The sequence below is a fragment of the Euwallacea similis genome, chromosome 21 (assembly GCF_039881205.1).
Source record: "Euwallacea similis isolate ESF13 chromosome 21, ESF131.1, whole genome shotgun sequence".
NCBI classification, from domain to species: domain Eukaryota; kingdom Metazoa; phylum Arthropoda; class Insecta; order Coleoptera; family Curculionidae; genus Euwallacea; species Euwallacea similis.
In genome coordinates, this window is record NC_089629.1 from 1826335 (window position 1) to 1841147 (window position 14813).

At 35.5% G+C, this 14813-nt stretch overlaps 2 protein-coding genes across 4 annotated transcripts in view; one reads left to right on the top strand and one right to left on the bottom strand.

Annotated features, from left to right (window-relative positions):
* Nucleotides 1–14813, top strand: part of Tsf1 (Transferrin 1) — a 185638-nt gene that overhangs the window by 164048 nt on the left and 6777 nt on the right. The window contains exon 1 of one of the 2 annotated variants that reach the window (XM_066400543.1): nucleotides 13466–13650. The exons of the other annotated variant lie outside the window; for it this stretch is intronic. Coding sequence (XP_066256640.1) covers nucleotides 13557–13650 — 94 coding nt within the window. The 5' untranslated portion in view covers nucleotides 13466–13556. Of the gene's footprint in view, nucleotides 1–13465; nucleotides 13651–14813 lie in introns of those variants that run through there. 2 annotated transcript variants of the gene reach the window in all.
* Nucleotides 685–11007, bottom strand: DNApol-zeta (DNA polymerase zeta catalytic subunit). Of its 2 annotated transcripts, none has more exons than XM_066400528.1 (15): nucleotides 10594–10763; nucleotides 10126–10312; nucleotides 9516–10074; nucleotides 9234–9464; nucleotides 8898–9179; nucleotides 8368–8773; nucleotides 6211–6426; nucleotides 5908–5950; nucleotides 3088–5608; nucleotides 2617–2892; nucleotides 2435–2476; nucleotides 2286–2386; nucleotides 1937–2164; nucleotides 1522–1744; nucleotides 685–1323 (listed from the first exon to the last, which is right to left on the bottom strand). In XM_066400528.1, exons 1-15 carry the CDS (start codon nucleotides 10733–10735, stop codon nucleotides 1150–1152), a joined length of 5631 nt encoding a protein of 1876 aa, XP_066256625.1. In that variant the 5' UTR covers nucleotides 10736–10763; the 3' UTR covers nucleotides 685–1149. The 2 variants fall into 2 exon arrangements, with proteins under 2 accessions (XP_066256625.1, XP_066256624.1); XM_066400527.1 differs by adding an exon at nucleotides 10870–11007 and having other exon boundaries at nucleotides 687–1323; nucleotides 2286–2476; nucleotides 10594–10743.

Genomic DNA, 14813 nt, shown 5'->3' on the forward strand with positions numbered 1-14813 from the left:
GGACACCAAGGTAAACTCGACATCTTTACAAGGAGATGCGTCGAGAATTGATTTCGATCTTGTAATAAACATGCAGAAGATTGTGAATGTTCTCTCGCGGTTTTGGTTGATTTGGCACTAACCGCTTGTTGGTATCAGAATTTCTGATACCTACTTAGTTATATACAGTCTTTCACACAATAGAGTTATTCTCAGTATTCAAATCAAATGCAGTATTTTTTAGAATTATTTAGTGAAGTCGATTAATTAAGGAAAAAGTTGTGTTTTAGAGCCTATCAAAATGGCCGTTAAAGATTTATAAAAGCTTATCTACTTCCAGAGATATTCACGAAAGCAAAATTTTGGTAAAGTGTTTTTTCCTTTTTAGATGTATTTAAAAATAATTGACACTTTGTCATTTTGCCCTTTACCATGTTGTATTATCATCTTTAAACTAAATTCTAAACCTTTTTAATCTAAATTCAATAATACTTAACGATTAATTCCGTCTCTGCATCTTTTAGAATCTGCAAGATTCCAATATATCCATCACCAACTTGAACCATACTGTGGACAGTCCATACTGGTCTTAAAGGACGGGTCCAAAGGGATGGGAGTGGTCAAAGGTTTGAACATAACCATCAACGACCTATAACTTAACGAATAAATTTGTATTTATTTAAAAAAAACAAAAGGGGAATGATATTCTTTTCAATTATATGCATACAACGCAATAAAGCTAAATTTTAATTGGTAAAACTGAAGATGCACATTTTTGAAAATAATATTAATGACAAAATTGACAATAAAAACATGTTAAGATGAATTTTAAAACTAGACAAAATATAAAGCAAACTAACAAAACTATGTATCACTAGAAACTGTTTAACAATTTACCAGTAAAAATCACAAAAGTCTCTGTATTAATTTACACATTACACATTACTATAAAATGTGTAAATTAACAGATATTATATGTATGTTACATAAGGATATTATATACAATATCACTATATACGACTATACGCCATGTGCTAATATCAGCATGAAAACTAGATTTTAAACATTCTCATTACTACTACTTAAAACTTAGAAAGAAGAATTTTACAATAAACATTTATAGTTAAAACACACCAATTTTCTTCTAAAAATTAATTTCACAGTCCCTATTCATCTACCATCAAAAAAGTTAGTTTTACCAAAAATAGTTGCAGTTTCTAGAAGTTCTCGTACATACGCAGATTGTTGAAGATCGTTACAAGTTTGGATTCGTCTGTAGAGCACAGGACAGTCTAAAGAGTTACAATTAACTTGGTCCCTATAGCCAGTACAAGAATGGCATATCTGAAGCAGAATGAGGAATCGCTAGGTAATGTCTAATGTCATATGGTTATTTTATCTGTACCTACCACCAATATTTAATTATTATAATTAAGTTACGGGAAATGATAAGAGTCAAAAAGTGTAGCACTGATTATACTACCTAACCCAATTCAAATAGAAATGTTCATATTCAGTCCATTCTCAGAGTGTGGATCTTACCAATAATGTATTGTTGTAGTTTTGTTCCCATTTTCTTAATTTCTCCATAAGCACCAGAGCTGCCAGATGCGGCTTTTGACTACATGTCACACAGAGTCCTTCCAGCGTGGGTTCCGAGCAACATGCGCACATTTTCGAAATAAAATATTGTGAAATTGTGGTTTTAATTTTCGGAGACGTATTTGGAAGATACTGAGTACTCTTTCGAGGCATCTGATTAAACCTGAAAGGCGACTTGCTGAAAGTAGTTAAAGGAAATTAGGGCCACATTATTAATGTGGCACTAACCTTCGCATCAAGCTGGTTTCTATAGATGCCAAAAATCTGACTTTTTTAGCTTGCAGTTAAACTTAACAGCACATTAATAATTTTAGCCCTACAAGGGCAGTTTTATATTTCGTATTTTTTTCTTTACCAAATATTGACATCAGCACCGATGAGATTGAGGCACCGATTTAGAGGTGGAATAATGACTTTGGTAATATAATAGAGGGCATTGGGGCGCAGAGCACTGTCACTGAGAAGATCCTTTGGAGTACGTACAAGACGTATTAATGGTAATCCGGGAGGGCCATTCACTATAATGTATGGCACTCTCTCCCCGCTACGTGGTTCGTTGCGCTTATCAGTCAAGATCCATTTTCTACAAATTAAAATATATTCAAATATAAATAGTACTTACTTGTAGCTTTAATAGATACAGTCTAAGCAGTAGTAAGAAAGTATTTACTAAATTAGATTTTAAATAAACAGTAAATAAATACCGCGCAAGTTCTAAGGCAGGCACACATGCTCCAGGTCTGTATCCACTACTGCCCCTGTATTCTTTCGCGAAGGTTAGATCCTGAATGCTTGCTCTCCCAGCCTGAATCTTGCTGAATTGTTTTAACACGTAGTTCTTGATAATACTTACATTTTTAGTCTCGAATAGAAGGGTGAGACACTTTTGTAACATCTGAAAACAACATTCTTCACAAACATATTTCTGAATAATAATATTAAAACAAGAAAACTAAACTAAAGTGATATAAGATTTTCATAAGGTTATTCTTTAGAGGAGTTTCAGGAATACTTTATATTTTTGCTCCTTCTTACCTTTGAAACAGCCGGGCACCCATCACGCCTTACAGTTTCGATACCTTTAGCCTCATAGACTGGAACTTCATCGTCCGGACTCTCGTACATGTAGCCCACGTATCTCTTTTTAGTTTGCAAAATACATGGCTGGTACACCTTCTCCAATTTCAACTTCACAGGATCGGGATTATCTGCCGTGACAGCATCTGCAATTTGTTTGCCGATTTCAAAGGCCTCTTCTTTTGTTCTGCCGGGTACTAAGACGAAGAGTGAGTCTGTGTCTCCATAAACGACCTATCGATTATTCTAAATTTGAAAGATATTTGTGCGAGAGTTGCTATAGTAGTCACTAAACTATAGTTTCGGCATTTGGAAAGCTGATTGAAGAAAAATGAAGGACTGTTTCTGAACGAAACAGCTCCCTTGCTTAAAGACGCAAGAAAACCTAAAACTTGACCAGAGAATATATTAAAAGTAGAAATTACCTACCCTAGCTTCCCATTCAGTAGATTCCTCCACTACTGCAATAGCTCGTTGCAATGTCTCCCTGCCTTTGCTCACGACACTGTCTCCCACTTCCACACAACACATTCTCCCACTAAAGTTAGCAGCAGTGTAACCATAAGTAACGTTCGCTATCAACTTCAATCCAAGTTGTCTATTGTGCAACACTTTCAGCAAATTGTCCTCCCCTTTATTTTCTTTCATCGAATTTTTCACCATAAGTCTCGTGTCCAGGACTTCCTTCAACATTCTCGGCAAAATTCCCTCTCGAACTTTATTTTTTACAAACGCTACTCCACAGGGGGAAAAGTTCAGCAAATTCCTCTTACTGAGCTTTTCTAGCAGTTTTCTTGGCACTTTTAATTGGGTAGCTCCGAACTCGAAAGGGTGGTTCTGGCCTAGGTTGCCAACCCTTCCCACACAAGTGGTGAAACAATAGTTATAGGCTATTATTATTGAAGGATATAAGCTTTGAAAATCCAAAACTATAACTGGATCGGTATACATTTTGGATTCGGGCTCCATCACCAATGGAATAAATTCTGGAGCTTTCATATGAGCTCGCTGCTTGACGTCTGGGGACACAGGAACGAAGTTCAGAGGTTTGGCAAGGCGAAGCATCATTGATTCGACTCTAAATTGCGAACCCCTGGATAAAACTTCGTAGAACATAATTCCGAACAATCTGGCAAGTTCACTTGTTCGATTAATGAAATCTAATTTATGAAACAGTTCTAGTATTGTATCTACGCGCAGCAAGTAGTAACGAACTGTGCGGTGCCTGTAAAGATTGCTGCAATGATCCCACCAGAAAGTCAAATCTTTAAATGGGTACAAAGGGATGCGTCTATGCAGAATATGATACACTACTGACTCGAATGTGTAGCTCTGGACAGCGATTTCATGTCTCATTATTCTCCATACGTTCAGTACTATACGACCAATGATATTAGTCTCAAATTCCTGGTAGCTTAACTTGGACTTTCCAAATTTATGCAACTCACTTCTGCCGAGCAACGGCATCAAGTTTATTGATAAAACAAGCGCTCTTTCTATTAAATACCCCCAAGAGAGCATTTCAATCTCATAACCGGTTAATATATCTGCGTCCCACTTTCTAACTAACTCTACTACACTATATATTAAAGCTTCTTCGGTCTTTACATAAGTAATATCACAGTCAATTTCTAAGCCATAAAGGAAGTCAGCCCTGATCTTTTCCAGTTCTACGGGTAGGCTATTTACAGCTATCACGCCTCTAATTTTGCGCTTCTTTGGACTATTTTCGGGTATATCGTTCAGTATTGAGTAGAAAATTGCACCAATTTGGTCTAATTGAGGATCGGGTTTAAAATCGCCTCTAGTGCGAACATGGAGTTCCAATACCATAGTAGTTAGGTACTGATGCTGCTCCACTGCTCTGGCTGCATATAAATCTTGTACCGACTTTTCAAAGCCGAATGTGTTGTATGGAGTTTGACCACTGATTTGACAAGATTTATTCCCGGATTCATTTTTTGCTGGATGAATAATTTTTTCCTTTTCCTTCCTATGATCTATTACCGAATTCAAAGGTGTTAAAGGCGTTAAAGAAAGCTCACAATCTGAATCGCCATTCATGTTATTAGGACTATCAGGAATATAGAACACTTTCGATCGTCCTTCATGTGGTGTTGGTTCAGGTGAAGACTCTTCATGATGTGACATATTTTTTTCCCAATTTTTGACACTTCGAATTGAAGGTGCACTCTTTATAGGGCGGAGCACTACAGTTTTATTAGCACAATAAGCCAACTTCATGTTTTTAACATTATTTGCATTCCATTTCAATTTAACAACGTTCTCAATAAAATTTCTTCTAAATGCCTCTATTGCATTATATTGTGACTCGAAATCTGGTAAATGAGCAGCGATTTTGCTTGGAATGCGTAAAGTTCTTTGGCCAATCTCCACAAATCCTGTATAATCATCTGCATTACCATAAAACGGCTCTTGTTGTTGAATTTTCGGGATTTTATACTCTGTCAATGTTGCTTCTACTCTGGATCTTGTGGGTGCCTGCGGTTTACTAGGTTGGTTTTTTATTGAAGTTTGAAGTTCTAGTTGATATGGGGGAATATCTGAGGATAAACTTTGGCCCGAACTTGGAACTGAGCTATCAGGAGTAAAAATTGTAGAACAACCTTCTTTAGCAAGGAATTTCGAATTTAAATCATATTTCTCAGAGACGGTGAGATTGTGCTCATTTGGATCCTCGTTATCGGAAAATAAGTCCGTATCACCATATAAAGGGTCGCAGCTCTGAGAAACGTCTCTACAAGACTGAGTCTCTTGGACTGGAATATAACTTTGCTTTGACATTTGTGAGGTAGTAAGAGCTAATTTTAAGGAGTAGGTACACGATATGAACTCCTCTGTTGTGGTTTGATTTAATGAAGAAGTTGTTTGAGGAGAAAAGAGATTGTGTTTGTAGGGCACTTTCAGTGACTGATTGGCAGAGTGGCAGCTAGAATAAAGATAAAAAAATTATGTCAGAAAATTTGAATGTCGTTTGATCTGACGAATATTTAAAAGGGATCCCAGCTTCAGAATTAATTTTTAATGAATTAAGAGTCAAATTATCAATATTAAGTCACTAATTAATATATATTTTTTGAATGTCAAATATACGTATAGTCGGTAACCATCGTCGCCGACTGAGACTGTGCAGTTCAGCCGAAACTGACTCTGACAATATGGCAGAGTTTTAGTAACTACTTGCTAATCAAATCCAATAACCAGTTTAAAAGATTGAAGCTAACTCACTCTTTGTAGTTTCCAGGTATTGGTAGCTTGTTATCAGCAGGTCCTAATAGGTAAATTATCGTCAGTTGTGTCGAAACAATGCACTTAGCATACTACTCAAGGGAAACATTTAAAGCTTTTTACACATAAAAATACAATTGCAAAAGTTCAATTCGATTTCTACAATAAGAACTTGATAAAATTATTGACAAATTGATTGAAATTGAATTTTAAAAAATTGAAAAAAACTCGCAGGTAAAACATTTATATAGACATTTTAATCCTTTAAGAATATGCATTTAAACCCGTAAATATCTTTCTCACCTGAACCACACTTTGTCCCGTTTGGTGTATTCGTAAGAGTGATAGCCAATGAAGGATAAGGCGATGGACGAGGTGTCTTCCTTAAGGATTTCGTTTTCAAAGCGATATTTTGCTCATCTTCAGAACTAGAATCCATAGCTCCATCACAATTAATATACATGTTACGCATTGGAAGAGCCTGATTGATATTACGCTTTAGAGCAGTTCCAAAAATATCTAAAAATCAATAATTTCTTAATACGTGCGTTTATTTTTACGTATTTTTGGGATGATAATTTACAAGCTTGAATGAGAATTTCATTGTTTCCCGAGAGTAGATAGGTAAAGATGCAGTTTAATATTTGCGATTAGTGAAGTAATTTTTTTTAATTAATTAAAATCATCTGAATTACATGCATGCATACACTGAAACTGTAAAAAATCTAATAAATTAACTATCAACTACATCAAACTAAATATTTCATTTCAAACGTGTAAAATATTATTATATTCAGGGCGTCCTGCGTCGAGATCTCAATATTCCATGCTTTCTGAAAATGATGTATAAATTCATTAAAAACCAGTAATCATTTTTTCAAAAAAAGAAACCAAACATATCCGTTACGCTGGTAAAAAATAATTTTCTTCAAATCAGAAAAGAGCTTTACCTGGAATTACTATTCTACTTTTGAGACGGTAAACAAATTGTTATGCTAGAAGACAATTTTGCTGAATCCAGTTGTGATACTGTTAAAAATACTACTTTAATTTTAGCGGAATTTGTCAGGTAGGTACCTAGCGAAATTAAAGTATGCTTCATGGAAAAAATCAATATACTAATGCACATAAGCTATTAAGGCTCAAATTGTCTTATCTTAGCATTCCCGGAATATTGACAAATCAAATCAGGACGCCCTGTATATTTTGTAAAGAAATGTTAACATAGGCACATTAATGTAAACAATTAAGCAGCGTAGAACTAGGAAGCAATATATAATTTTACGCTAATTTGGATAAATTAGCGCGTGTCATTTGGTCGATTATTGGAAGAAAATATACATTGATAATTATACATACTTATATATATATATATATATATATATATATATATATATACTTATATTTGAAGCATAACATTAATAATGACCGAACTATCACATTGTTTCCATTAGTACCATGACCATTTAACCCATATAATACCTTCACCATTTCCAAAAGGAAAACTACTGGCGGAATAGTTGCCCTTTTCTTGCTCACTATTAATAAGTTTCGGAGTAATCAAAAACGGGCTTGAAAACTGTTTCTTCTCAATATCAAGGGAAAACTTGCGTTTCTCCTGATCACTAACACAACACGTACCACCTATTAAGACCTTCCTCTGTTTGAACCGGCTCATTTTTTCAATTTTAAAGATTTCTTGTTTGAGAAGTTCAAATTTGAAACAGTTTTTATAGTCAGAAATCAAAGATTTCTTGCTTCGGGAATATGATTGACCCGATTGAATTATGGGTAGCAAGTTCTGTGATGCGCTTACATCAATGATGTCGCAATTTTTCAACAAATGTAACTGTTCTTTTATTTTTCTACTGTCCTCAGCTACTTGATTTTGAAACCTCAATTCAGTCTCCAATGATGGCTTGTTAATTTTCACTTTATTACTGGGACAAATTGAATGGTTTAATGCAACGCATTCACTCCTCTCTACACGTACTACCAAGTGTTTTAATTCTACATTTTTGCAGTTTTTCTCTGATATTTTTAAAGAACCGCTACGAGTTCTCTTAACACCTCTTTTGCGGTTTAAAATTTTGTTTTGCAGTAAGGTTAATTTTCTGCGCGATTTACGCAAGCTTCTTTCATCACGTTCACCGGAAAACTTGAATGTATCACATAAAAATTTGGCTTCAGAATCAGCTAAATTTTTAGGAATTTGTATAGTTATTGGAGTACTTTGGCCACCATAGTATAGGAAATATGCAGTTAATGGTGTATTGATAAACAAATGAAGGTCAGGTTCGATATAGTTATGTGTAAGGTGTATGAGGCATTTCAACGTGGACTCATTCTCGGACACTAAAAATTAACACACAAAAATGGTTCAAACAAAACACTGTTAAAAATAATCCCAAGCCATGCGAAAAATCACACCGTTCTCCAGAAAATTGTTAAAATACTTACTTAGGAAATGCGTTTTGTAAGGTTTAACTCTAAACTTCGGTTTCACACCATGTGCCAATTGCGCAATTGAATTCTTTTTGATCACTTTCCCTATACTCAATAGTTTCCTTTTAAGAGTCAGCTGATTGACCCTAAATTTCAAGAGTCGCATGATTTTCTCAAAAGTTTCTTGCATTTTTGATGATGGAGGTGGTTGGTGCGGGAGGTGGTAGTCGTTAGTATCCACAGAGTGGGATTGATCAATATCTAGTCGACGGAGTTTTACTATTGGTGTGCATCTGGGTAGTAAGACATATGGTGATAAACTAAGTTTGTCTGGCGATTTTTTCGGGCAATTGTCTGATTCCTTGGTTGTGTGAATGACAGGTATCGATTTACCGCTATATTGCTGAGATGCGGTAGTCTTCTAGAAATGTCAATTAATATTTAATAAGCAGTTACTATTATTCTACAAGGAGTTACTAATAGTTCCTGCAGTTACAAACACAGAGATAAGAGGGATATAATTATGAATAAGGCTTTAAATTTACCGCCATTATTGATTCATTAAGATTTTCCTCAGTGAGATTTCCATCATCTGAGTCACTACTATAATGCTGTCCATCAGTCTGAGGAATCAAGGTTGTGTTAAAACAGTCCTCATTTTCATCACTGTCACTTGAATATTTGCCAGGATCCACATATGGCTTTACAGGAGTGGTAAGTAACTCAAGAGGCATGCTTAAGTCCAGATCATCTTCTGCAATTTCATCATTTTGTTCCAAAAGAGGCAGCTGGGATAACACACAGCCTTCCTCTTCAGCTTCAACAACCTAGAAAATAATTTAATCCATAAATATTATAAAACTTTTTTAATTATCATGAACCTTTTCTTCAGCTAGTTGTTCTAATATTCGCAAAAAAGACTGAGCATCTTGATCCAGACTAACATCATTGGATGTTAAAGTAATATCTAGGTTTTGATTATTTGACACAATGGTGTCATCCAGGGACAACTCTAATGAAGATGAGCCATGAACATCCAAGAGAGAGGCATTTTGAATATTTAAATCACTAGGAGTTTCAGCAGGATAAATTGAAACATTTGGACTGAGTTCCTACAATAACCTATGCAACAAACTGCCCTCTATTAATGTCACATTTCTCACTTTTTCAACTACATTATCAGTTGATAAGATAGCCAGTCTCTCTTTGAGAGCTTGCTGATACACCAAATGTGTCTTAGTAGGAGCGACATTCATATTTTTCAGTTCTAGAAAACATCCTAATTGTGATGTTTGATTGTTGTTCCGTCTCCTCTGTTTCTCATCCTCCCACAAAGTTGCAATGCCTGGATTGACTGCTAAATTTCCACTTAATATTTCTTGCTTATTTAAGATATTTTCTGCAAGAACATCTCCTTCCAATTCACACAAGGAAGTTTTTTGTATTGAGTATGGCAAAAATAAATCCTTATCAATATCAGTATCTGGCTTTTCTGGATTGAAACGAAACTTTAAGTTGGACATCACAATACTGCTCATGCCATGAAGGTTGTAGTCAATCATAAATTGAAGAGTAAAGTTCAAGTGGATTTCATGTGGTTGAAATACTTGGGCGAGGATGTTTTTGTTTAAGAGTAGGGCCCCAACTTTGAGCACCAAACTTGGGTTGTAAAGATAAATTTTTAGGAATTGGTGCTTCTTGGCATGATAGCCATACATTGGTCTAAAATTTGGATCACATTAAACTGAAAATTAAATAAATATATCAGCTTACATTCCAGATACCAAAGATATTTTATAAACATGCTGTGCATTGGAAGTGGCTTGGTTAAACTGTATATTAATAGTCTTATCAATAACTGCAGCTAATTTATACATTAATTCTTCAGGATTGCTCTTCCCGTCATAAGGAATATAGAAATATGGAAAAACTCCGTGGATATGAACACATATTTTTTGACCTAAAAGTAAAGAAAAGCATTGTGTTTTTATAAAAAGTTTCAAAAAGGTGAAACATTCAATATAAAAAGTGAACAAAAATGAATTATCAAGCTATAAAAAAATAGTCTTAAGTATTAAATTTAAACAAGTGTCTACTTACACAAGATGTTAATAAATGACACACCAAATCAATTGCCAGTATATTTTTAAAGCAAGTATAATTTTAAGTGTGACATTGCCATTGAGTGAAACATATACAATAAAAAATTTTCTGCTACCATTTTGACTTAAAAATACTTACCAGTTTCTGTAGAACCAAAACACCTTATTACTGGTACTTGACTAATTGTTGAGCTCCTAAATTCTGAATAAATCACATCTAAACCGGGAGTTGGTGCTGACATATAGTAATCCAATACCACAATTTTTACTGAATATGGCATAATGAACCCTGAAAGTTGAAATAAAAAGAAAAATATGTAAAGTCAATTTGGAGTTTAAATCAATAATTGAATAAGAAGACAACTTGTTTTAAAATCTCTTCCATACTTTTCGTCACTCTTGATCACAAACTCACCTATTTCATATTTATATCCACAAGAGAAAGAACTGAACTTAAAACTGGAACAATAAAATCTAGATTTATGATAAAACAAATAAACAATAACAATGATTCATTTTAATTAACTTAAAGAACTGTTAAAACGTAACAATTTTTAAAAATCCCGGAAATAACAATCGAGAAAACAATAAAACAAAATTAAAACCAAATTCAAAGTTTTTCTTCTGGGTTTTTATGGCGTCTCGTCGCGTTACCAACGTTCAGCCTCGGCAGTGTTAAAATGCGCTACACTTTCAGTTATAGTAATTTGGAAAAAGCCAGTCCAAACTGTTTTGGACGTATATGGATATAACTAGTCGCTATGAGAGCCCCGCTCCAATCTCTACGGGTCTACAGATATATACATATATAATGTTTTACTAAATAAATGCTGTAAAAGACTACAGGTCTAAGAGACATGTTCTGTCTTTGTTCACCTTACACAAAAGTCAAGAGATCTGTTCTGCCTTTGCCGTAAAGAATGTAGATTTTCTAAAATATATTCTTAAATTTGCAGGATACGCAACTTAGGATCTGGAAATATACGGGATATCTCAAATTTGATTCTCAATTCTACTGGAGGTCGGTATGGCTTAAATGGAAGCAAAGTTGGGTTTGTTTTGGCGTATTAATGTTCGCCAAAAAGGCCGTATTTCTAGATAAAATAAAATCACCATAGTAGTATTGTAATATAGCTCTTAATCAAACATTGAGCAGTGCGGTTATGTAATCTTAACCGTCCCGAATTGATAAAACGGATGAATTTAAGTTTATTCATGTGCGAATTATTTATTATATGAATTGACGATGTAGGGGACATTAAAGTTAGAAAAAAAAGCCCACCACCTTCGATTGGGTTTGAATCAACGACCACTAGTTTTCTGGGTTATCGCTAAACTATCTAAACCACCAAAGAACATTATTTCAATCGGCTCATCAGGGTACTTCTACAACCTAATGCATTGGTGGGAGACGTTGAAGGAAAAGGGATCGTGTTTACAATCAGAGATCGCTGCGCCTGAAGTTATGGGAGGATCAATTGTAGCTTAGTTAGTAGAACGATAAACCGGCAAGCTACTAGTGGTCGGCGAATTCAAACTCAATCGAAAATGGAAATTTTTTTATTATATGTGAATCAAAATTCACCCATAATTTGATATTCCAGACTTTAAAAACATTCTTTGAAATTTTAAAATATTGTTTGAAAGTACCTCCATATGCAGCTAAGTTCTCCCAAACCAATGCATCTTCAAGTCTTTTTTATTTACTATTGTGCTTTCGGTTGCAAATGGCTCGAAGCAGGTATGATCCCTTTCATGGGGCCCAAATACATACGTCCGTTTCGTAGAACTAAAAATGGTGCGATCCCGGTTCGAAAGACCAAAGGTGTTGTACTTCGCAAGCGTTACCGGAATTCGGAAATCTACAAAATGGCCGCCAAATTAATTATGGAGTGGACAATGACGATCGCACCACCTTGAATGCGCAGTTGCAGACACCCCCTTTCGCGCAAAAAATAACCAATAACCTTCTTAACTTTAGCTAAGGTTTATTAGTATTAAACAATAACATACGTTTTGAGATAATATCGAGAAAAACGAACAATGACGAGACAAAGCAAGTTACTTTCGAGACAAGTGGTGCTAGGTAAGTGTCTGAAACTGGGTGTTTGCCCTCACACCTAAACAAAAACATCATTCAAGGGACTGGCTAGGGTGGATGGCGATGTTGCCACATTGACTTGGGTTTCATAAGACACAAGTCCTAACATTCCAAACTTTTTTGACGTAGTTGACAAATTAGAGTGACAATTTCGGGGTTTTTTAGCTGTCATCTAACGAAATAGAGCTAAAAGCGAGGGAAACGATTCAACACATGAAAAAGTGTTTCTCATTTAAAAAACACACTGCAGAAGTAAGGCGTTCGCTAATTATCATCCTAAACGCGGTTTTTACATAATCATCAAATTCAGAAAATCGTTGCATCAATAACGTATTCCTTATCAACAAACCTGTGACCATCAAAACATTTCTGCATAATTTATGTTGTAGCTTTCAACGAAGTTTCTTTGGGCTATTAAACAACCATAAATAGCGGGGAAGAACGCTGTGGAGGCTAAACCTCTAACCTCTATTCCAAGAAGCCTGTGGGGATTTTTATTGCAATCGATTATATTATTGTATGCAAATTGCCCCTTGAATCTGCTTTAGAATACAAATTGTTGCGCAAACATGTTTTTAAATCTTAAAGACGTGTTCAGTTCTTACAGATTACATGATTTCGTTAATGGGTCGCTAACAGAAAACTTATTGGGGGTACTAAATAAACTCCCTAACTTAACTCCTAAAGAGGAGAAACCACACGCCAATTACATGAATCTTTTTAATACTGGTTTCTCAACAAAAAGTCCTTGAGGATCATCACGTAAAACAACTGATTCTTCCTGATATAGTACAGTACCAGTTGGCATACTAGTCCATTTTTGTCCAGCCTTCCCCTAGTTTGACGGTAATTCTTAAACAAAGACAACCAACACCCGATATATGAGATTTTTCTTTATCTGACCGTAAATAAATGTATGGTAATTCGAAGACCGTGACCAGTGGCCAGTGTTGTCTTGGGATCTAGTAAATGTGCTCGACGAAGTCAATCCGCTCGTCACTATGAAGCCGGTGTGTGTCTTCGTCCTTTTCCTCGCTATAGCGACATCATCTGTTGTATCAGAAACCAGGTTTAGGAAAAATGTTCGACAAGACTGTAAGTTTTGAATATTTAATTAAAAATATTGTTTATTTATGCATGAGGAGAAAGGTATAAATCCTGAGCTTTAGGTCTATTTTCTTCGTATCTTCTGTTGTTTACGTTTAGAGATTCTGTGTGGCCAGGGCCGGTCTTAGCAAGTCTGGAACCCTTGGTGAAATTTTTGATCACCGCCCTTACCCCCAAGACAAATCGCCGACCAGGAAAGCCCGCTGTCCTGGGCCGTTGCCCAGCCCCCCTCTCATAAGGGCGGTACTGTATGTGATACATTTCGCTTGATACAATTCAAGAAAAATTGGCGTCGTTATGGACGCTTAATCACAATTTGCAGAAATACTAAATTAATGTCTCTGGTTTAATACTGAATTTATTTAAATATTGAAAGACAATAGATGTTTATTGTTTACTCACTTAAAAAGCATGCGGCATTAACTCGTCTTTTCTGCCTTACAAAGCTAATTACTAATTCAAGGATATAAGGAAATAACGAATTATTCAGTCTAAACTTTAATTGGACTAATCAATTTGCATTATGAAACGTAAACATTTTATAGTCCATGAATGACATATACAGGTACACATGTGCACACAATAAATATAAAATATTATATGTATATGTGGTTAAATTTGAGAAATTAAAGTCAAGAATTCATCAAGGCTCAAATGTCTGAATTTCTGATGGCGAATTCGGGCAGCCGCACAAGTGTGCAGTCAATGCGGTAACTTCTCCGACGGTTCCTATTCTGTTACGACGTTTGATAATTCGTTAGGCAGCTACAAATAGCGCCTGAAGCTGGATTAGCGCACTGGTGCGCCCTGGTGTGGGTATTCACTGAGAGTGTTGTTGAACGAGTTTAAAAATTTGGCACGTGCCTAAGGAAATTTGCTATTTGGTGAATTTACCTCTTTTCCACTCTTTTTAAAATAAACATCTATATTCCATCGAAGAAGAGAATTTTTGATGAGTTGACGTAACATGCAGAGTTATACAGGGCATCCCGTAACTTCTTTTTTTTTTTTATATAGGGAAGGAAAACCTTCATAGGTACCCGGCCTGGTGGTTTGGCGACCAGGTTATGTGGGATTCACCCCCCTGAAGGGAGGGCGCCTACCCACTAAAAACCTCCCCTCTTCACCCTTATCCCCCCCCGGAACCGCCT